This window comes from Pinus tabuliformis, chromosome 2_2 (genome assembly GCF_031772625.1).
Source record: "Pinus tabuliformis cultivar Carrire ecotype Pingquan chromosome 2_2, CPIR1, whole genome shotgun sequence".
Classification (NCBI taxonomy): domain Eukaryota; kingdom Viridiplantae; phylum Streptophyta; class Pinopsida; order Pinales; family Pinaceae; genus Pinus; species Pinus tabuliformis.
The window spans coordinates 1,104,362,747-1,104,387,932 of NC_142300.1; the positions used below are offsets into that span (position 1 = coordinate 1,104,362,747).

General features: G+C 40.1%; 1 protein-coding gene across 5 annotated transcripts in view; it reads left to right on the forward strand.

The window, feature by feature from the left end:
* LOC149197245 (phosphomevalonate kinase, peroxisomal-like) overlaps positions 1-25,186 on the forward strand; it is a 257,594-nt gene that overhangs the window by 21,031 nt on the left and 211,377 nt on the right. For 4 of the 5 annotated variants that reach the window (XM_089405790.1, XM_089405789.1, XM_089405792.1 and 1 more), the window contains 2 exons: positions 19,222-19,317; positions 19,585-19,735. In XM_089405790.1, coding sequence (XP_089261916.1) covers positions 19,310-19,317; positions 19,585-19,735 — 159 coding nt within the window. In that variant the 5' untranslated portion in view covers positions 19,222-19,309. Of the gene's footprint in view, positions 1-19,221; positions 19,318-19,573; positions 19,736-25,186 lie in introns of those variants that run through there. The other variant, XM_089405788.1, reaches the window with a different exon arrangement.

Genomic DNA, 25,186 nt, shown 5'->3' on the forward strand with positions numbered 1-25,186 from the left:
ATGTTCCCAAGCATCTCCGAGATACAACCTAGGAGAGTTTCTTGGGGTGATAACAAGAAATAGCAGTAACGGGTAGTAACTTGGGCAACACTTGAGGATTTGTGGTAGCAAAATTCAATCTGCAAGCCTTCTACACGTTTCATAAAGAAAATGCGTCTGTTAGGAAAAACTTCACCCACAAACTTTTCTGGTTTCTCTTGTGGATGGATCGTAGAACTACATAATGGTTCCTCTCAATCTCCCATCCAATAAAGTTTTCATTACAATAGAAACTTCAATGACATCAACCCTATGTATAACACAAAGTCCTTTTTGATTGTCAATGCTCATGGTGGTGGGCGATTTTGACTTGACTAGCACGTAGGTGATCTATATGTCGTCAATATTGACATCAATAGCCAATTGCCGACCAAATAAGACTGCCTATTGTAGAAATCCACTGGATTGCGACCAATTGTGACTAAAAATGTTTATAGCCCTTTTCATGACTTCGCTAAGTCACAAGCGAAGCTGTGAAAAGGGCTATGAACATTTTTAGTCACAGTTGGTTGCAATCCAGCGTATTTCTACAATAGACAGTCTTATTTGGCTAGCAATTGGCTATTGATGTCAATATTGACGACATATAGTTCGCCTATGTGCTGGTGAAGTCAAAATCGCCCACCACCACGAGCATTGACAATAACCTTGTGTTATACACAGGGCTGATGCCATTGAAGTTTCTATTATGATGAAATCTTTATTGGATGGGAGATTGACGGGAACCGTTCTGTAGTTTTACGATCCATCCACTAGAGAAACTAGAGAAGTTTGTGGGTGAAGCTTTTCCTAAAAGTGCATTTTCTTTATGAAACGTGTAGAAGGCTTGCAGATTGAGAGTGCATTTTCTTTATGAAATGTGTAGAAGGCTTGCAAATTGAATTTTGCCACCACAGATCCTCAAGCGTTGCCCAAGGTACTGCCCTTTCTTGTCTCTAATTTTAGGGAATATGTCTCTTCGTTGTTATGTTGCTTCCTCAGAGCTTTTCAACTTCCTTGTCATATCTCAAAGTTTTCTTAGTTTTCTTTTGAGTATTTGGCCCATTTCGATGTGTATATGTTCGCACAATTCAAATGAATTTCTGTAAGTAATTGAGCTGAAAACTCGTGTTTCCTGATTGTCGCATCTTTGCTAGAAGGTTGTACCGACTCCTTACTAATGTTCATAAACTTTTTTTATTTTTTTTCAGTGAGTTGAATTCTCTATTTTTTAGAGTGCTCGAAATTACTCGGAGTTAATTTGTTCAGAATGTAGATAATTTTATAATTTTTTTTTGACAATATGCTTTTGAATATCCTTGTGTGCGGGGCATGCCACAACTCCTCTTCAATTTGGGAGAATTCATAGTGGATTTTAGCCGGAGTACAATACTTTTGAAAAATCCCTTCGGCCAAGAAGCCTAAAAAGCTGCAGGTAAGGGTTATTTATTCAAATTCGTCTAGTACATGCTTCTGGCCTCAACCGCATGAAGCGGCTTGCTTGCATGGGCGACATTGTCTGCGATGCCAAAATATTTCCCCTCTCCAATCTGTGAGAATTCACAGTGGATTTTAGTTGCTGTACAACACTCTTTAAGCCTCGGAAGCTGCAGGTGGGGGTTATCTATTCCACTAAATTCGTCTAGGATTTGCTTCTGACCACAATCTCCCGAAACTACTTGCTTGCATGGGTGAGACCTTCCTATGAGGGCAAAACATATCTCAAGGGATTTGAACTTGGGTGTGGGATTATCACCATCCCACCTAACAATAAAATCATGCCTCTATTGGCATTTCAATATTTTATGACCATTTATTTTTACACACATTCTAGGTTTTGCCTCTTTGGTCAGTCTTGGGTGTCTAAAGTATGTTCCTCAACTTCTAATGAGGAGTTTTAGGATGTATTTAATTTGTTTAAAAACAACTTCCAGAGTTTTGCGGTAAATCGGGCACCTAAAACCTCAGGTCCTCGATTTTCAGTCTAGTTGCTGAGTGCGAGTATGTCGAGTCAGCTACTTGAACAAGTATGATTTGAGCACGGATGTAGTAGCTAATCTACAATATCAAGAAAAGAGTTAAATATGATAGAATTAAAAGAATTAAATCTCATAGAATTAGAAGAGTACTTATAGACCCACTGAAGACTTGGAAAATTCAAGAATGGTAAGTTGCTTATGCGACTTTTGATGGTAGTTTTCAAATTACATTTATTTTGTGCTAAACTAATCTTTAACGCACTTTATTTTCCTATGCTGGTTTGCTAAACTAATCTTTAACGCACTTTATTTTCTTATGCTGGTTCACTAGGTATATATTTTCTCTATGCGTTTTCACTTCTCGTTTTAATTTTCTTATTTCATTGTACATAACTTGTAAGGGGTTTGGTTACACTCGATCATCCACCTAAATACATATACTTTTATTGTAACTCTAGGAGACATAGTCAAACTTGATCTCTCTCCCAACAATTTTATAGTGTTTATAAATAGATATACAAATGAAGATACCAAATGTGTACATCACAACAATCTCCTTTCTTCTTGCATGCTTGTAGTCTCGACTCTAGATTGACTTTTTTATTCTTTTCGTTATCCTATGTATTAATGTTGTGTGCTCATATCAATTGGTATTAGAGCCTTAACGTTAAGGCTTCTTAAAAGCTTTTCCATTTTACATGCCAAAGTGGTTTGGGATATTTTTACCTTTGATTAATTGAACCCAAACGTTAGGTTGAGTGCTAGATTATGGCCTTATTTTATTCATGGGTTATAAAGCTTAATTGAGGCCTCATTCTCTAAGTTGCAAAAAATAAAAGAAAAAGAAAAAGAATAAAGTTTTACTAGGGAATACAACTTAATGTTCATGTAACCTTGCCTCTTTCTCACACATGTTAAGGCAAATCAATTAAAAATGGTCTTATTTGTGAATGGTTTTCCTCTCACTAATTTGTTGGTCATCTTTAGATCCTTTTCAAACTAACACATGCTACCTTTTCAATCATGCATCCTTGGCACATATGTTGAGGAAGTGGTTGAGCTTGCAGTAATTTGAGAGGCTAGTTATGCATGTACCCTAGCCATTTGTCCATGTTCTTTCACTCATCTTGATCCACTTATCTTCTGATGCCATCTTCTTAGCACAATCCTCTAGGTGGCGTGCTTCACTAGATGTCCACTTACACCTTGGAATTAACCCTGATCACATTATGTTGCACTTTGATTAAGAATAAAGTGACTTGGAACTAGTGCACCTATTAGGTCCCTATAATACCAGTGTATCCCCCTTGTTGTTATTGTTATTGTTGTTGTTTTTTTTTTTTTTTTTTTTTATTTTTTTTTATTTTTTTATTTTGAATGCGACTAATTCTATTATCATACAAAACAGAGATACAAAATAGAGTACATTGGGCAAGGCTAAGAAGTTTTGCCTATCAGCCCTTGCCTTGCCCTGCTTTCAGTTCCAAAATTGAGAAGATTCAAAATTGGAATTTGTTGCTTGACCACTGCCGACACATTTACATAACAGATGATAACTGAATAGACTCCAGGGCCATGGACTGACCCGGACAAAGACAAACAAACACCTGGACCATTACATCCGACACATGAACAATTACATCCGACACCTGAACCATTACAACCAACACATTGACAGAGATAGAGCCGCCGCTTGGCAGAGTTATACATTGAAATCCCAAGAAAAATAGCAGAGATTACCGGGAGCGAGTTCATTCATCATCAGTGGTCTGGGGCGCCTCTTCAATTCGGCACCCGAAACGGAGAGAATCCTCGGAGTCTGAGAGCTGGATGACCGCGTCAGGGCTGCCTTCTTGTGCTGGCCTGCTTGGACCAGCAAGCGTTGAAGGGCCGACAGCCGGGTCGCAATTTGAAGCTGGGCGCGCTAGATCCGGTCCAAGTTCACGTCCAGGGGCCAACCAACCAGTTCCAGCCTCAACCGGAAGGCACGCAATAGGTGAATCCTCTCTGCTGGAGCGCTGCCCATCCGGCAAAGGCTCTGCCTCCATGTTCTGTGTAACGCCAGGCTCAATCATTATAGAAACAACCAGTGTGGAATTAACTTGAGGGCAGGGGCGCCGATACCTAAGCATTGGGAGCTCCATCTGTCCTTCTTCAGAATTTGGGCTTCTGCCATCATGCCCACCCTCCTCCTCATTGCTGCCCTGGAATCTCTGAGGCAGCGACGTTACTTCGATGGAGGAGGAGGGCGAATTGTAATCATGCTGCTGCGGGAGGGCCCTGCCTCTGGTTCCCCCTCGTCGGCTGCCCATCCGCGGCCTTTCCCTCGGCATTGCTGAACTTCTCCCTCTATGAAAACCAACACAAGCACCCTGAGCTCCTACCGCTACGAAAACCAACACAATCACCGCACTGTTGCAGGTGGTGCTCCTTCCAGGCCCAGAAACCGGCGGAACGCACCTCAAATCCTTACTCCCATTTCCGTCTGAGCGGAGCAGGGCCTCACCACAATGATCGCTCATATCCCTCTGCAAATCGAGCCCTCTCTGCTTTAAACACTCTGCTGCATCGAACGCCATCCTCCTCCCTCGAGCCGAGAAGACAGGCATTAATGCCTTCGTCCGTCTGCTTTCAAGCGGATTAATATCCCGCTGCGCGTGGTACCACCTGACGTCGTAGGCCTGCCACCTGCCCACGTGATGGCTCATGCCATTACCACGTCTCCAATGCACCCGCATCCGGGATATTGTTATTGTTATTGTTAGTGTAGTCCCCTATTGTTATTATTATGCCCATGTATCCCCCATATTGTTATTGTTGTGCCTCATAGAAGCCCAGTATTGTTATTGTTTTTTCCTTACGTTATTATTGTTATGTAGGCTCTAATTATATTGTGACGACTCCATGATCCAAATTGGATCCATAAAGAATGATTAACAGAGCCATGGCTGTACTAGGTCGGGACAGATTTCAAAGAATTTAAAACAGCGATAAAAAACACAAACCAGTGGCAGTGGCAGCCAATGTGGAACGACAAGGACCTCGGTCAAAGCGCGCTGACCGAGGCCCATGGAGACTACGCCGGAGGCGAAATTAGCCCTTGGGAGACCCGGATCGGGAAACAGAGGGAGTTTTTGATGCGTAATTAGCGCTAATCGCGCGTTGCTGCGCGAAAAACCTCAAAATGGAGAAGCCTCGAGCACTCGGTCGCGTGGGAGCCGGGAAAACCATGGGACAAAAGGCTAAGCGCTAAAGGCGGGACCTGCTCCAAAAGTCGACGGTATTGATCGGGGGCATCCATGGGCAACAAGTAGTTTTGATGAAAAAGGAACGATTCTACTCAGCGCTTGACGCATGGCAAGCAGAGGAGAGAGAAAACCGAGAGAAAACCGCTGCTCATCGCGCGCTAACGGTGGAGCTAGTCAACCGCGCGAGACGAGCAAATGGCATCGGATCTGGGGGCTCCAGATCTAATGGCTGAGATCGCGCCCGATGGAGAAGTCGGATTTAACGAGGGAATTAGCCACGATATGAAAGAATTTGAAGTCCGAATTAACTGCCATGGTGGCAAAAGACTCATTCCACGACGTAACCGAAGAATTGAACCGACGAGGCAAGCTGACGCAGTTCACGGGAGGACAAGTGGCCACTCCTTGTGAACCTGATGATGACGCCGAGAATAGGGAACTCCAAGTGCAGCTGCAAGCAGGCGATCCGACGAAGGTGGAAGAGGAACTGAACCGCCATGAACTCGAATGGTTTAAAGCCATGAACAGAGAACGGTAAGGACACCAAGAAGTCAGGAACCGAAAGATGGAACATCGAAGACAGAAGACAGAGAAGAGAAGAACCGGTGAAGCAAAAAGTAGAAAGAAGACAGAAGGGCCGAGCTGACCAAAGGCAGCGTCGAGCACCAAAGAGCTTGAAAGACTGAAGCCATCCCTGAGAGGATCTGTCAGACCAGAGAGGTCAAAGAGCTGGCAAAGAAAAGAGTCTGTGTACTCTAGTGTTTTGGGAATCCAAGAACCACCCTGCCAAGCCAATCTGTTTCAGGAGACTCATATTGAGCTCTTTCATTGTAGTTCTTTGCTTCAAGACACAATAAAAAGAAGGCCACCACTGAGAGCTGGACTGGAGATGTAGCCCTAGAGGATAGGGTGAACTCCTTATTAATTTCTTTTGTTCTTGTATTTTCTTACTGTGTTTCTTTGCTGTTTTCCATTTCAAGTGCTTGTGTATTTGCAATCTGATTGATTCGTTGCTTAAATAACATAGACACACACACCAACATATGAGTCTGTAATACCTTCATTTAATAAATCTTTAACTGAGGTCACTCATAGGGTGATTATCAGATCAAGTGGTATCAGAGCTTTAGGCTGTAAGGTTAGACAAACTTGTGTTGGTTTAGCTGTTGAATGCTCATTAGATCAAAGCTCAAATTAGGAGAAGGAGAGTTGGTCGAAACTAATCCTGAAATTGGGAGAGTCTATCCATGGAGAGTTTCCTAGCTATAAAGTCTATGGTAGAAGAAATGTATAGGGACTTTAGAAAGCATAAGGATGAAGGTTCATCAGGTTTTAAACAAGACAAAGAAGAAGACGAGTCTCATTCCCATGACCACTCAAAAGGAAAAGGGAAAGAGGAAAACTTTTTCACACCTCCTAATAGCCCTGTGCATAATAAGAAAACATCTTTGATTAAGCTAGATGTTAAATTCGATTTTCCTATAAATGATGGAGAGCTAAATGCTGAAAAGTTGGACGATTGGATTAGACAAATTGATGTGTATTGCAGAGTACAGAACATCGATTCAGATAAGAGCAAAATTCAGCTGGCAAGCCTATGCTTAGGAGGCATTGCCTTGGTTTGGTGGGAAGGGAGAACCCAAGCTGACATGAAAAGACATGGTAAGACTATCTCTGTCTGGAGTGACTTTGTTTCTGCAATCAAGAAGCAGTTCTATCCATTGGCCTACATGCAACAAGCCATGATGAGTTGGCAAACTCTTCGGCAGTTGAAAGGGCAAAATGTGCAAGGGTACACTCAAGAATTTAGAAAGAGAGCATTGATTCTAGGAATCTCATTAGACTCACCAGAGACTCTTTTAATCCCACTAGTATAGATGAGGTATCTGTACAAGCTACTCATTTAGAAGCTAGAGGAAAGAATGGAAATCTAGAAGTTGGAAGGAGAAAAGAAAGCAGAAGTGGAAAGTAAGGAAGGCTAACACTGCACAGAAAGGCAAAGCCTCATGCACTCATTGTAAAAAGGATGGGCATGATGATAAGCACTGTTGGATTCTGCATCCAGAGTTGAGACCTAAGAAGTCTGAGGGCAAGAAGAAGAAGACTGCTGCAGCTATTCAGAAAGATTTGGGGTTAGACTCGGGGGATAAAACAATCATTACAGCCACAGGTATAAAAGGTAAGAATTCTAAAGCATCTATTAGTAATTCTGCTCAATCTATTATTGATGAAGAACATGAGAGAAAAAGACATGAGCTTTTTCATATTCGAGTTATTTCCAAACATCAAAAGATTGATACTTTGTTTGATAGTGGCTCACAAGTAAATTTGATTTCTGAAGCAATTGTAAAGAAATTGGGATTAGCAACTACACCTCACAAGAAACCATACCCATTAGGATGGTTGAATGATAAAGCACAACTACAAGTGACTAGACAGTGCAAACTCAAGTTTTCTTTTGGGTCAACATTTGTAGATAAGGTTGAGTTAGACATAATTCCTTTGGATATATGTGGAATTGTTTTAGGGAGTCCTTACTTGTATGATAGAAAAGTCATTTTCTATAGAGCTAAGAACAAGTATCTACTTGTTAAAGATGGAATCGAATACTTTGTAAGAGCTCATAAGCTCAAGAATAATTATACTCTCATAAACTCAGGGCAGATGAAAAGAATGATAAATTCATGCAAACAATTCTTACTAATGGTTGTAAAGGAAAAGAAACCTGATAAAACCAATGTATTTGAGGGCTGTAATGCTAAGCAGCAAGCTGATATAGAAAAGATTGTTTTAGAGTATGATGTCCTGTTTCAGGAACCTAAAGGTCTGCCACCCAAAAAGGAAATAGTACATGATATTATTTTGTAGCAAGATGTTCCATTGCCTAATATTGGAATGTACAGGTTATCTGCGTTAGAGAATGCTGAAATAAAAAAGTAGGTGCAGGAGTTGCTCGAGAAGGGGTTCATTAGGCCTAGCATGTCACCATGTGGGTCACCAATCGTTTTGGTGAGAAAGAAAGATGGCTCGTGGAGAATGTGCATTGACTACCGAGCATTGAATAAGATAACAATAAAAAATCGTTATCCCCTTCCTCGCATAGATGATCTTTTAGATCAATTAAAGGAAGCTGTTTATTTCACCAAGCTGGATTTGCACAGTGGATACCACCAGGTCAGAGTTGCAGAACAAGATGCATGGAAGACTGCTTTCAAGACAAAGCACGGATTGTATGAGTGGCTGGTTATGCCTTTTGGCTTGACCAATACCCCTGCTACTTTCATGAGATTAATGAATGATGTACTCAGGGCTTTTCTCGATGATTTCGTTATTGTGTATTTAGATGACATTCTGATTTTTAGTAAAACGTGGGAGGAACACTTAAAGCATGTTAAGCAGACATTAGCTGTTTTCAAAAGAGAAAAACTTTATGTTAAACTCTCAAAATGTGAATTTGGCAAAACATCTCTAAATTATTTGGGTCATATAGTAGGGGGTGGTGAATTGAAAATAGATCCCTCTAAAGTGGCAGTGATTGTAAACTGGCCTAAACCCAAGTCTGCTACAGAAGTGAGAAGATTCTTAGGAGCAACACAATAGTGGAGGAAGTTTATCTCTAACTTTTCCTTAATTGCGGCTCCCTTACATGCTTTGATAGGATTGAACAAGGTGTTTCAGTGGGTAGGCAAACATCAAAAAACCTTCGACACCTTGAAAGAAAAGATTAGTACATCACCTGTACTAGCACTGCCTGATCTACAAAAACCATTTGGGATCCAAATAGATGCTAGTGACTATGCCATGGGAGTAGTGTTGACACAGCGCGGTAAACCCATATGTTATCATTCTGAGACTTTTAATTCTGCAGTAGTTAACTATCCTACATATGATAAAGAATTGTATGCATTAGTTCAGAGTGTGAAAAAGTGGAAACATTATTTAATGGGCAAAGAGACAATAATGCATACTGATAATCGACCACTTCAATATCTACACTCCCAAACTAAGTTGCAGCAATCAAGACATTACATGTGGATGGATTTTCTACAACAGTTTCATTTGGTCATCAGATATAAAAAGGGCATACATAACAAAGTTGCAGACATGTTGTCTAGACCCATTATAAATGCATCTACTATACTTAAGCATAATTCTGTACTACATGAAAGCTACATTGAACAATATGCTCAAGATATAGATTTTAAAGATGTATATGCAACTTTGAGTCAAGGCAAAAAGGTAGAAGAATTGGATTATCATATGAAGGACCGACTCTTATATCATTGTGGGAAACTCTGCATTCCACAAACTGAGAGAGTAAAGATAATTAGAGAGGCACACACTTCTCTGATATCAGGTCACTTTGGGGTAAGTAAAACAGTTGCACAGCTGCAAAGATTTTGTTATTGGCCGAAAATGAATGAGACGGTTTCTAGATATGTAAGAGGGTGTACTATGTGTGCTAAAAGCAAGCTCAGCAATAGAAAACTAGGCTTGTACACTCCATTACCAGTTCCTTCTCACCCTTGGGAAAGTGTTTCCATGGATTTTGTTGGAGGACTGCCTAAATCTAGGAAAGGTCTTGATTATCTGTACGTGGTTGTGGATAGGTTTAGCAAAATGTGTATTTTGATACCTTGTAATAAACAGATTACAACTGAACAAACTGCAAAAATGTTCTTTGAACATGTATAGGTTCATTTTGGATTATCCACTTCTATTGTATTTGATCGAGACACCTGATTTGTGGGGAAGTTTTGGTCAAGTCCGTGGGAGTTGATGGACACCCAACTGAAGAAAAGCACAACTTTTCATCCACAAACCGATGGCCAGACATAAGTAATTAACAGGACAGTGATCCAGTTACTCAGAGGATATTGCAGCGAACATCCTAAGGTTTGGGATGAACACTTATGTTATGTGCAACATGCTTACAACAGAGCAAAACACTCTTCTACACAGAGATCTCATTTTGAGACCTGTTTTGGTTTCATACCAAGGTCTCCTTTGGATTTTGTCTTTGGTAAAGATACCACAGTTGATGGACACAGTGATGTGGACAAGGCAACTAGGTTCATTGAACAGATCCAGGAGATCCACCAGGCAGTACAGGAACAACTGGAAAAGAGCCAAGCCAGATACAAGGCAAGGCATGACAAGCATCGGATGGAGCATAGTTTCCAAGTTGGTGACCAGGTCTGGTTGTATATCAGCAAGGACAGGATGCAAGGTGAAGGTAAAAAGCTAACGCCTATCAGGTTTGGACCTTTTCGGATACTTGAGAAGATTGGTGAAAATGCTTTTCGCCTTGATCTACCAGCTTACATGCACATCTACTTAGTTGTAAATGTAGATTACTTGAGATTGTTTGAACCTTCAATGATTGAGGATCCTGAAGAGCAAAGTCAATTGCCTTCTATTGATGACCTGCTACCTGAATATCTTAATGAATTGCAGGAAGACACAGTCTTGGACAGGAAGGTGAGGACAACGCGTAGAGGAGATGTTGAGTACCTTAGAATTGGACTCAAAGGTTCGAAGCCGAGCAGTGCAAAGTGGATTGAGATTGGGCAAGTGAGACAACAGTACCCTCACTTAGTTGATGCTTGAAAGAAAACCAACTTTTGGTGGTCCAAAAGCTTTTCAGTGGGAAGGCCGTGATCCGAATTGGATCCATAAAGAATGATTAACAGAGCCATGGTTGTACCAGGTTAGGACAGACTTCAAAGAATTTAAAACAGCGATCAAAAACACCTCTAAACTAGTGGCAGTGGTAGCTAGCGTGGAACGACGAGGACCTCAGTCAAAGCGCGTTGACTGAGGCCCATGGAGACTGCGCGGGAGGCGAAATTAGCCCCTGGGAGGCTTGGATCGGGAAACAGAGGGAGTCATCGCTGGGCGAAAAACCTCAAAATGGAGAAGCCTCGAGCACTCGGTCGCGTGGGAGCTGGGAAAACCGTGGGACAAAAGGCTAAGCGCTAAAGGCGGGACCTGCTCCAAAAACCGGCGGGATTGATCGGGGGCATCCATGGGCGGCAAGCAGCTTTGATGAAAAAGGAGTGATTCCACTCAGTGTCCAACGCGTGGCAAGCGGAGGAGAGAGAAAACCGCCACTCATCGTGCGCTAACAGTTGAGCTAGTCAACCGCACAGAACGAGCGAATGGCCTCGGATCTGAGGGCTCCAGATCTAACGGCTGAGATCGCGCTCGATGGAGAAGCCGGATTTAACGAGGGAATTAGCCGCGATACGAAAGAATTTGAAGTCCAAATTGACCGCCACGCTGGCAAAAGACTCATTCCACGACGTAACCGAAGAATTGAACCGATGAGGCAAGCTGGCGCAGTTCATGGGAGGACAAGTGGCCACTCCTTGTGAGCCTGATGATGACGCCGAGAACAGGGAACTCCAAGCGCAGCTGCAAGCAGGTGATCCGACGAAGGTGGAAGAGGAACCGAACCGCTATGAGCTTGAATGGTTTAAAGCCATGAACAGAGAACAGAAAGGACACCAAGAAGTTGGGAACCGAAAGACAGAATATCGAAGACAGAAGATAGAGAAGAGAAGAACCAGTGAAGCAAAACGCAGAAAGAAGATAGAAGGGTCGCGCTGACCAAAGGCAGCGTCGAGCACCAGAGAGCTTGAAAGACTCAAGCCATCCCTGAGAGGATCTGTCAGACCAGAGAGGTCAAAGAGCTGGCAAAGAAAAGAGTCTGTGTACTCTAGTGGTTTGGGGAATCCAAGAACCACCCTACCAAGCCAATATGTTTCAGGAGACTCATATTGAGCTCCTTCATTGTAATTCTCTGCTTCAAGACACAATAAAAAGAAGGCCACCACTGAGAGCTGGACCGGAGATGTAGCCCTGGAGGATAGGGTGAACTCCTTATTAATTTCTTGTGTTCTTGTATTTGCTTACTGTGTTTCTCTGCTGTTTTCCATTTCAAGTGTCTGTGTATTTGCAATCTAATCGATCCGTTGCTTAAATAACATAGATACACACACCAACATATGAGTCTGTAATACCTTCATTTAATAAATCTTTAACTGAGGTCACTCATAGGGTGATTATCAGATCACTCCAATATATAGCAAAGAGGTCTTATCATTTGTATCATCTAAGAATTATTCATTCATGTGATGTAAAGGAGGTTACCCCCTCGAAGAGTCTATTTCTCAAGTCGTTGATCTATTTTTTCTTCTATTATGTGAGCTGGTTGCATAACATTTGGTATCAGAGCTTTGGATTCTAGGGTTTCGCTTCTTCAAACAGGTCATCTTGGCATTTTCTTTATAAATTTGTTTCTACGAGGCTTATGAATCTGAAATTGCGACCACGTGGAGCTGAAATCTTGGTGAACGTTGTGTACAAATTTTAGATCTTGGTTCGCTATATTTATGGAGATATGATCCGAGGAAGTTAGGGTTTTTGCAGGCTCCATAATTCAATCTCAAACAGGTGACCAGGGAAAATATTCATAACTTTCTCTTTGAGCATCGGATTTGAATTTTGTAAAAAGTGATTGAAAGTGCACGAACTGTAGTTTGTCGTGTATTATTTTCAAAGCTGAAGGTCGAAACAATGACACGTGGCATTCTGTACAAGTTTGCTCTACTGAACCAGTCTATATTCAGGTCATCGTGGGAGATTGGGCATAACTCCTTGAAGACTCCAATCTCAGTCTGACTTGTGGGGTTGGAAAGAAGACTTAGAGGGCTACCACAGGACATAAGTTCAGACCTTGAAGATCCGAAATTACAGAGCTACAACAGATTCAATATCGAGCTCCTACAAAACACAAAAAATGTGTGTATTTTTTAAAAATTTGCATAAGTTTTGTTTGAAAAATCAGTTTGAAGTGTTTCAAGGGGCATAGTGAAGCATACATATCATTGTTTGATTCCAAAATGACTCGAAGCAAGAAAATGGAAACACCTAGTAAGCAACCAGAAAACTCTACTATGATGCATAAAGAAGAGGAAGAAATGCAACATGATATATTAAAATTATGAGACCAAGTTTAATGACATCTACTCTTCTAGTTTGTGGGTTAGTATAGGAAGATCCAAAATTAAATTTGTAATTGCTACTACTCAATTGGAATTTGTTTAACATTGGAGTTGTTACAATATTGTACTTAAATTGCTTTCCTTGTTGATTGATGGTCAATCATAATCCTTGTGAATTTAAGGATTGTAATGCTTAATGTTATGGTTTATTTGATAATTGTAAGAAGTTTCTGTTGAAACCCGAGTTTCCTATGAAAACCTAAGTGCAAAAATTGGCCTAGAATATTACAACTATCTAATTGATTTGGAAGTGTTGGTTGAGGTGGCGAATTGGGTCCTGGACAGGGTTACACTACAGGTCGTTATAGCCAATACATGTACATAATCAACTCTGAGAAAATACACTCAGAAATTAATCTACTGTTCAGAAATTTCTTGTAGGAATTTCATCAAGCACTTTGTCTACACACAAGTAACTGTTCCAATAAAAATTACTCTGAAAATTTGCATACAACTCAGCAACAGAGGTATGTTTTTTATGAGCAGCAACACAAAAGACAAATCTGAACTTGAAATTAGCAAATTATGAACAAACTCATCAACAAAACTTAGAATTTTTGGACAAACTATCATTGGAAAAACCTTGGAGGGAAAACTAGTGCAAGAGGGAGACTATTATTCTTTGAGCTCTCAGAAAATTCTTTACAGTAGAGAAATTCAACAGAATTCAACAACTTATCTTTATGAATTAGCATCCCTTTTTCTCGAAATTTGGGCCACAAATGCCCCTCGAATTCTGTGCCAAAATTTTGTGCCCAAGAAAACAACTCAAATCTACAGTAAAAAGCATGTCAAGCCAACTTAGAAATTTGCCTCGGTTTCTGTCCATGAACAACATACAAAATTGATTTTACAATCTCTAATAAATGCATTGTACAATTTGAATTAATGTTGCTATAATTTTCTCTCAGGCTGGTAACTCTTCCTTGATTTGCGGGCCACTTCTTCTGTCTGGAAATTAGTGCTCAGTTGCCTTGGAATGTGTTCCTCTTGCTGTCTTCACCTTCTCTTCAGCTCAACCTCTCCTCTTGGTCTCTTGTATTTGTCCTCACAATTGAAGAATGAACTCTTGGGATTCATGCCACCTAAGAATCCAAATGAGTGTGTCTCTTAACCTTCAAGCTAGCCTCCAAGATCAATGACTGAGATCTGATCTTAGCCCCCTCATGATCCAACAATTGCGTTTTAATCTTTCATTGACTTCACTTAGAGTGCACTTTGTCTCATAACTTTGTATCTCATTAAGTTAATTGATTTCCCAAGCCCCTTTAGGATACTCTCCCACATGCTAGCCCCAAGCGAATGTGGAAGACACTTATCCTAGCTAACTTTAATACTCCTTGTTAACAAGGAAAGTGTTCTTTACCACTACCATCTTGTCTCTAAAAAATATAAATTTTCCCTTCATAAGGGACTTTGTGAGAATGTTTGCAACTTGCTCATCAGTGGAAATGTATCTCAGCTTCACTGCTCCTCTCTGGACATGATCTCGGATGAAATGGCATCTGATGTCAATATGTTTGGATCGATCATAAAATACTGGATTATCCGAGAGTTTGATGCAACTCTAATTATCACGGTAAATCGTGGTGGCCTCCAACCTCTTACCAAACAGATCCACCAACAGCTTGCGAAGCCAAATGGCCTCACAATTCGCCTGACTAGCTGCCATGTGTTCCGCCTTTTTTGAACTCAGTGCCATTGGCTTCTGTTTTGCATTGAGTCAAGATACAATTGCTGAGCCCAAATTGAAAGAATACTCGGAGGTGCTCTTTCGGTCCATTGCATTGCCTGCCCAATCAAAATCCATGTAGCCAATCAGGTGGGCTTCATCCCCTTGCACATAGTCCAGTCCATAGTCCACTGTCCCCTACAAGTATCTCGATAAAGGCATCCCACTTTAAAGGAAAGCCACTCAAGGCTGATCTGACCAACACTTCACTATTAATAGTTCGCCCCACTGCTACCAAATATCTCTAATCTGAGTGATCCTAGTTAGGTATGATCCAATTGTGTCATTTTTAGGCATCTTGGCATTTGTCAATTTCTCCTTGAACACCATCTTCTTGTTTTGGTTTGTACTCTGGTACTACTTGGTTAAGGATGCCTATATCTCATAGGCATATTTCTTCCCCTCACATGAGGTATACCGTATAACATGGTCTCTAATGGAGTCTAGGATTATGCTCTTGGCCTTCACGTTCTTATTAAACTCAACCAACTATATAGGATCTGCAGGAATTGGGACAATCTTTTCCACGATGTCCTACAACTCTTTCTCCTCAAATAACAAAACAATCTTCCCTTCCACAACCTAAAATTTCTTGGCATGTCCAACTTGTCCTTGTAATGTAGCCTCGTATCCATCTCTGTCAAACTGACCAACAATTCATTTTTTCACCCTCTGCACGCTCTACGGGCCTGCTTCCTATTGACTGGAAATTTCGGGTGCTATCCGGACACTTCAATAGTCTAGCAACGATTGTTTTTTTTAATTACCTTTGTTGACCAAAAAAATATCAGCCCCTTGCAACAAACTCTCTGAGCTCCTCTTGCTTTCAATCAATGGCAACTTATAAAATTAGGGTCGTTTTTACAATGGCAACACCGACTGCTTGCTATGTTCTGTTACCTGGCTCAACTCTATATCGGTTGACAAACCTTGATTGAATGTTGTCTGTGACTGTCGACTGAGTTTTGTTCACGCTGCCCAGCATATGCTCCAGCGCCAAGTACTATGTTTTTCTGTTGACCAAGCTCTTTTGCAAGTCTGGCTCCACCACTCGACTTTCATGATGCTGTTCAACCTGGTGCACTTCCAGGTCAACCATGATTGTCACGTCTAACACGTACTGTCTCCTCTACGACCGAACTTTGCAGCGTCCTTCAATTTCTCAAGTGGTTCTTGCCACTCGTGCTCCCTGTGGCCTTGCACAATTGTTGCAGCTGTCCTTCGACATCCCTCTATGCTGTGTGTTCTTTGCCTATCTATGTTTGTTGAACGCATTTTTGTTTGTAGCTTGTTGGCCTTCCGGCTTCCAAACTCCGCTGCCTTGCCCCAAGACCTGCTCGGCACCCTAATCGCTGGTCTCCCTGTCTCTCAGGCGATCGCTACAACGACTGATTCGACCAACTTGATTGGCGGTTGGTTGGCTTTCGGTTTGCCTCCCACCACTCCTGCGCCTTGGCAGCTGTTAGTTGCTTCAGTGACTGGTGAGCCATCAAGCCTGTCGGCCACAACCACAATGGGCCTCATGCCCTTTTTTCTTCAAACTTTATTATTATTATTATTTTTTAAAATTTTGCCCTTTTTTTCACGTATTGTTTTTTTTTTTTGCATGAAAAAGAATTGCCCATAAAAAAATCTTCTTGGCCCCTTTTTAAAAAAACTCTCGTTGCCTTATTATTATTATTATTTTTTTTCATATGATCCTAGCCAACCTGGTTCTGGTGATCTAATACAAACCTTGATTTGTAATTCTAAGATCGATTCAAAGTTTTAGCTCTGATATAATGTTAGACTTTCCGAACCCAACACCCGGTATTCGATTCCCAACAATTAATAAGCGAAACGAATACACGACTCGATTCCTAACACATAAAAAAGTTACTCGATTTGAATTGCACACGCATAAATAGATTTATGCCCAATCACCAGTTCTTCATTTATAAATTAATCACGGAACCTACTTGGGCTTCTGTGCTAGGGATAATGGCCCAACTGAGAAAATACAATACGATCACCAGCCTCAATGCACTCTCTCGGACCTAGCACACGCTCATTGAAATGCTCTCAATCTTGTGCTACTGTTGGTCTTAGCCTCATCACTTCGGCTCAATTTATAACTTTCCTAAGCTAGGATTGACGACCAAAATTAGCTCATCAAGTTAAATTGAAGATAAGTGACATTACTTTAGTTAACTATCCTATGTTTAGCTTTCTCTTCTTTAACTCAAGTACAAGTCATAAATTTAGCTTGCCTTACATGCACATCTCATGCATGTCACATGCAACACATCAACATGCGTGCAACTCACTTGCACACTTTGCATGTGGCATGCAATCTCCTAACGATGCAAATCAAGGTCCTTCTAGTCAAGACACAAGACTAGAAGTACCTTCTGAGCTACAAAGCTCAACAAAAAGTTGGCTCAATGATGGTTGACGGCTCCATGGTATTGATTTTATACAAGGCTGCTCCATAAAAATGTTTTATTTTGACTAAAATGCCACAATATTCATAGCATAGCCTCCTTTCAATCCAGTTCGTGGGCCATGATGAGAGACTCTGGATCATGTGAAGGCGGCTTTACATAATTTGAAACTATATGCTTTATGTTCACAAGTTAGTCATGCTAGCTATGACTCATGACTCTTGTATTGTATTAACCCATCTTAAGAGTGGATAAAGGTTTATAATAAAATACTGGTTTTTTACCTCCACATGTGCCCTTTAAAACACATGGAAAAAAAATCATATGGTTGTGGCTTCATATAATCTTTAATCAAGAATGCCTCCTATGGGATATCATGAGATCATAAGGTTGGCGGCTCCTTTCTTCTTGCTTTGGAATAAAAGCTTATGATGCAATACCCACCATGCTCGGCTCCTTTTTTCTTGCTTTGGAATAAAAGCTCATGATGCAATACCCACCATGCTTGGCTCCTTTCTTCTTGCTTTGGAATAAAAGCTCATGATGCAATACCCACCATGCTCGCCCCTTCGCAATTACAATATTGGAATAGAATCATATGTTCCCTTTTATTATAAATGGACATATATACATGGTGAAACTTTAGATAAAGGGAAGGGGGTTTATACACTTTAATCCACTATGATATGGTTTCAAATGTCAAGGGGTAAAATGGTTTTTTACCATAAACATTTAGAGCTGTGACCCCTTGTAAACTCCACTATAAATAAAAGTCGATGTAAATAGATCATGAAATGTATGAGTGCCAGGCTAGGTTAACCATGAACAACATTATCCACCATAACACAATAAACCCGAAGGCTCCATCAACCAAGATATGTCATCACGAAGAAAAACCAATCCATGATAATCCATCACATGAGCCACCTCAAATCCCATGCTATAAGCTGCCTCAACCAACATCCCAACCTTTTGAAGGTTAGGGATCCAAAATTTATTTTGATCAATGAGATTCTATATATAAACCCTCTCTATTGAGCATGAATGCTGAATGATGCAGTAAACAATAACAAAACAAGCACTATTAACCTTAGTTTGTGGAATTCAACTGGAATAGAATATATCTTTGGGCTTGTAGTCTTTGTCTGCCTTCTGACATGATGTCACCTGCCCTAGAGGTCTCTATTGAGTACCTTTTCTTCAATCCAATGCCTTTTGGATATACACTTGATTGATTAACAATCAATAGGGCCATGATAAGTGAGTTGGAACATGGGTATTTCTTTATCACACTTCGCTCTCTTGTTAAGTTGAAAGTTTAAATATGTAGGTTGAACAGACACGATACACACAAATTTGAGTTGCTCGTAGGTTTGAAAGCTTGTTCCAAGTTGTGTTTGAGTTTAAAACCTTAAAGAGATGTAATTTCGTTTAAGGGATTTTGAAACTTGCTTTAATTCTAATTGCTTAGAGTAAGTGCCATAAAGGCTCCACTATTGGTTATGAAGCTAAGAGATTGGAGTTTAACTTCAAATTTATGTAATGAAAATTTTACTTTGAAGGGATGTGCATGTTTTTCGTCATTAGGGATTCATCATTATTTTAGAGAATATTTCTGTCACAACCAAATGGAAAAAAAACTCTGCAGGTGAAGGGGTTTTGATTAAATATTTTTCTTTTGCTTAGTTTGGTATCATAAATCGTAGTGTGTGTATATTGATGTCTTTAATATTTCTATTTTTATGCTTGCAGAGAAGGGGGTTGATAGATTCCTGGTCAAGGAAAATTGACAATAAGGTGAAAAACAACAATAATTACCTTCAGATTATTTGATCATCACATGGCTGTGTAAGTTATATGTACTGTTTTGAAAGCTTGTGTGTCCATGTTCCACAGTTCTTTCTACCAGTGGGCTGTTTTTGAGTTCATCGTTTGAAATGTTGTTCTCTCTTTCTCACGTAGTTTTTTCTACCAGTGGGCTGATTTTGAGTTCAACCTTTAAATTGTTGTTTGGTCTCTTGCTTTATTTTCCCATTAATCGTTGAGGGAAGCTTCTGAGGAGTTTTTAAAGTGCTAGTGATGCTGAAAGAAAATGTGTGTTTGCATGATTTACAGAGTTGTGTCAGCTCCTGGTAAGGTTTTAATAACAGGAGCTTATCTAATTCTTGAGAAGCCAAATCCAGGACTCGTGCTTACCACCACAGCTCGCTTCTATGCCATTGTGAAGCCACTGCGGACTAGCATAGATTCCAGTAGTTGGGCATGGGTACCTTTTTTTGACCCTTCCACTTTTCTTATACTTCTTATCATTTTCACTTTGTCAGTTATGAAAATTGTGGAGCTTCCTTACTTTTTTTGTGAGATATAGCTATTTCCTACTGGGTTTTAAGATTTTAAATTTCCACAGCAAGGTAGAGATTGCTGAGGAAAGGAGAAACCCAATCACTCCAAAATTAGAATTAAGGACGATGTCAGTCAGCAGGATGGCATGACGTTGCAAATAGAAACACCACATTAAAAAATCTGTGATGTAGTTGTTAGAAAGTTCTTAATGATGAAAATTATGCAGGCAATTCTAAAATGTTTTCATATTTTGTTAAGATCTCAATTTGGAATTGACATTTTTCTTGTGTACATTGTCATGTCAATGGTCAATATGAAAGATTGATCTACAGCTTTGTTTTTGAAAATTGATTTCACTTTGTTATTGGTTATATAGAAATTTAAAGAGTTGTCCACATTTGAGTTCCAGTGTTACAGACTGAAAAAACTAGAGTTACAAGTGGCAAAGGGTGTCAATCCCAATGCAAAAACTAGAGTTACAAGTGTCATATCAGCTGAGATGACTGCTGTAGGTGGCGGCCTTGACTCATTGATTGTTCAACGCATATCTTTGTGACTGTTGTGTGTGCTCTCTTTGAGGATCAACGTATACTTCTTAAGCACCACGTGGGAATTGAGTGGAGGTAAGTGGGAGCAATATTTCACAAAACTTGCAGCCCCAAATTACCATGTAACAGTCCCAAAAGACCGTCCCTTCATTACCAGCATGGCACTCGAAAATCAGGCCTGCGTATGAGTTTAAACTGCTAATGAATTGCTTGTGAACTGGCAGACAAGCATATTGTGCAACAAATGAGTGGCAACAAAAGATGAATTAACAAGTGGCAAAGGGTGTCAATCCCAATGCAAAAACTAGAGTTACAAGTGTCATATCAGCTGAGATGACTGCTGTAGGTGGCGGCCTTGACTCATTGATTATTCAACGCATATCTTTGTGACTGTTGTGTGTACTCTCTTTGAGGATCAACGTATACTTCTTAAGCACCACGTGGGGATTAAGTGGAGGTAAGTGGGAGCAATATTCCACAAAACTTGCAGCCCCAAATTACCATGTAACATTCCCAAAAGACCGTCCCTTGATTACCAGCATGGCACTCAAAAATCAGGCCTGTGTATGAGTTTAGACTGCTGATATATTGCTTGTGAACTGGCATCCCAGTATATAGTGCAACAAATGAGTTCAGTGGGGAACAAAGTGGGGGACAAGCTCTGACGCATGTGGCAGTGCTGTCCCCAACTCATCTCTTAGCAAACTCGTGGTAAATGAAATGCAAAACTGGGCTGCGTATAATGCTAGAGGAGACAGCCAGCTGAGTGGATTTTAGTGGGGGACAAATGGGAGACAAGGCCTGTCCCATGCAGCAGTGTTTCCCCCCACTCATTTTTAAGTGAACACGTGAGCTGATTAAGCTTGCTTTATCAACTCAAATATGCGCTGATTTTTGAAGGATACTTTGACCTGCCAACTAGGCAACTCAACCCCCTTTGACTGCTAGTAAACTCGTGGATCATGGGACGCAACTTTGACTTGTCTAGGTGGCTGCCAAATCAGCCTCGAGCTGCTCTTTGAACTGATGCTTGACTTTATTTTTATTTTCCTCCTCATTTCCACTTGGTGACACATTTATTTATTTTTTTCAAATTTTCCCGACTTTACGCCAATAACATAGGAAAAGTGGGTTTTGTAGGGTTGGAAAACATTTTTTGACTCTAAAAAATGTGTCTTAGGATAATTTTGGGGCTTTGAGGATGAATTTCGAATAGTCACATACCCCAAACATTTCTTAGGACCACTTATTTACATCTTTACATAGAAATTAACTAAAAAATCCCGTTTTGTGGGAATTTTTTAATTTAAAAAAAATCATATCTAGACCTGGTCAAATTCCGCGAAACTTTACAGATGACCTAGCATGGTAATATACATCAACTCTAGACACTAGGACAAACTCAAGGCCCCACCTTTAAGTCGCACTCCAGCTTTGGGGGTATCTATGAGTGAAAAAATGCAGCTAGTTATTCGTCATTAAAAATGTGAATAATTAGCAAAGTGAAAAAAACACGCTAGAGTGGACTCACTTGATGGTAAGGCCCCAAGTTACTTAAGTTGTTACAAAGCTTTTTTCGTCATGCTAGTGACATTTTTACAATTCTCAGTAAGGTTGCAAAATTTGAGAACATAATGTAAAGAGAGGAGAGATAAAGGGGCTAGAATAGTGTTGCAGGAACCGTCCCTCCCCCAAGGATCCAAAGGCAGGTCCGTGTTGCATATGGATCCGCCACTGATCCTTCGGTAGAACTGTGGATCGGAAAATTGGATTCGTGGTTCCTCTTTTTTTTGGCGATTCCTGCAAAATTGGATTTGTGGGGGCCCGATCCGCGGATCCGGAAAGGATCGGGTGCGATTTGTAGAGGTTCGGGCGTGTATCCACTACGGATCGTGAGCGGATCCGAGAGAAGGTGGACGGTTCCGCGAGGCTTTTTTTATTTTTTTGTTTTTGGAAATTTGGAACTGTTCTGTGAGGAACTACACTTTCCGGATACTCCCAAGGTGCCCCTAGATGCTTCCTAGATGCTCCCTAATGGTAATGTTAAATTGCTAAAGTAAAAGTAACATTCTCCTTTATCTTTCATTTCCATCCTTTTACTTAAATTTTGAACATTACCATGAAATGACTTAGGATGTTTGAGAGTGGTTCCGACCTCATCAGACTTCATATGGAGAAAATAGAATTTCATATCCCATTCAAAATTCAACAGACTTAACAATTTTCAAGATCAATGGGATTGTGGCATTTCATTGGATTATATCATGTATGAGGGCATGTGATTGGCATTTAATCAAGAGCAACAAGCCCTATATGTACCTCAGGGTTGGTGTTATTGATTGTTGAACTCCTTTGTGATGGCCTTAGCAATTATGTACCCTTCACTCAAGTCAAAGTCATTGACCAGGCATGTTAAGTTTTCTCTACCATATTATAAGGCTTGGATTAAGCTATTTGATCAAAATTAGGCAATGTTGACTAAAATCCCTATAGAATTGAAGTAGAGGCAAAGGCTAGACAAGAGAAGAGGAATCTAGATTGTAGATGGTTGATGCTGGAACAATTAATCATTGATGTACAATGGATGCCATATCTATCTTGATTTATGTAAAAATATGCATGTTTTCATGTCTTCTACAACTAATTTGGTATTTTGGATGTTTTTTCAATATAAATGCAATATATATATACATATATATAGTAGACGCTTCCTAGATGCTTCGCTTCCTAGATTTTTGGAAAATGATGCTTCCATTCTTTATCTTTCATTTCCATCCTTTTACTTAGATTTTTAACATTACCATGAAATGACTCAGGATGTTTGAGAGTGGTTCCAACCTCATCAGACTTTATATGGAGAAAATAGAATTTCATATCCCATTCAAAATTCAACAGACTTAATAGTTTTCAAGATCAATGGGATTGTGGCATTTCATTGGATTATATCATGTATGAGGACGTGATTAGCATTTAACCAAGAGCAACAAGCCCTATATGTAACCCAGGGTTGGTGTTATTGATTGTTGAACTCCTTTGTCGTGGCCTTAGCAATTATGTACCCTTCACTCAAGTCAAAATCATTGATTAGGTATGTTAAGCTTTCTCTACCATATTATAAGGCTTGGATTAAGTTGTTTGATCAAAATTAGGCAATGTTGACTAAAATCCCTATACAATTGAAGTAGAATCAAAGGCTAGACAAGAGAAGAGGAATCTAGATTGTAGATGGTTGATGCTAGAATAATTAATCATTGATGTACAATGCATGCGATATCTATCTTGATTTATGTAAAGATATGCATGTTTTCATGTCTTCTACAACTAATTTGGTATTTTGGATGGTTTTTTTAATATAAATGCAAGAAAATACAATATACAATATATATATATATATATATAGTAGACGTTTCGCTTCCTAGATCTTTGGAAAATGATGCTTCTGCATCTCCGCTTCCCAAAAATGTCCCCGCTTCGTGCAACATTGGGCTAGAATGTCCTATTGACTTCTGGAATTCTGAAAAAAGTTGATGTGTACTTTATGTCTTGGGCTATGGAGTCTTCATAACATCTGCTAAGTGCAACTCAACAGTCAACAGGGTCATTATTGAATCATCGTATGGGGCATGGCTGATTTTCACCATATGGTTGAACAAATACATGTTGGAAACACTGAGAGGAGGGTGAATCGATATTTCTTTCAATTGTTAATTAGCCAGATAAGATTTTTCTTTGATTAGAAGCACAATATACCAGAACACATAAATAATAAAAATAATTTTATTAATAGAGGACTCCAATCCTCTTCAATCTGTACAACAAAGTTTCCAACTTCTTCAAGGCTCCAACCTTGAATTAGGACTTCAATCCTCAAATATCAGTCAAGGCTCCAACCTGATCTCTCACAAGGCTCCAACCTTGTATGAGGACTCCGATCCTCTACTATAAATCCTGGCTCCAACCTGGTCTCTCTCAAGGCTCCGACCTTGAATGAGTACTCCAATCCTCTGAATCTAATTCAGGCTCCAACCTTTTCAAAGTACTAAGGTATCTCAAAGGTGTTCCCGGATCTCTTCAATAGCTACTCCAAAGTCACTTCTTCACACTTTGAGGTCTTGTCAAAGTTCTGCTCCAAAAAACACTTCTTCACTCTTCAAGGCTTTCTCAAACGATGCTCCAAGTCTGTTTCAACAAATAATTTCAAAGACTGCTGCAACAAAGGCTATAAGGTCTGCTAAAAAGATCTTCAAGTTGCTCCAAAACATCTGCTTCGAAAACTCTCCAACTCTGCTCAAGAAGGTTCAATATTATTCCAACGGGGTGATCCAAAAAACATTTGCAATAGGCCTTAAAAATTCCTCCTAAGAAGCTGATTCAAAGTTGCTCAAGGCTCTGATCAAAGTCTGCTCAAGGAATGACTGCTTCAAGATCTCCAAATGCTGTTCAAAAGGTTCTTTAATTAGTGCTCAGAATTTCCTCATAGCTGCTTCAGGGTTTTCTTCAAAGATCACTTTTAAAACCTGATTCAAGTCCTTCAGATTTAGTCCATGGTCTGCTCCAAGAAATTACTTCAAGCATGTTCCAAGAATTCTCCAAGTTACAGGGGCTAGTCCGAGGAAGGTTAGATTGAATTGCATAGACCACAGTTCGAATTTGCACAAAAATCACAGGTCCGAGCTTCAGAGATCACAGGTCGAATTGTCACAGAGATCACAGGTTGAGTCTGCTCCAATTTCAGGCCAAATTTTGTTCTTATTACAGGTTGAATTTAGGTTTAATTGTTGCTCAAATTTAGGTTTAATTGTTGGCTGAATTTTGGTCCAATTCAG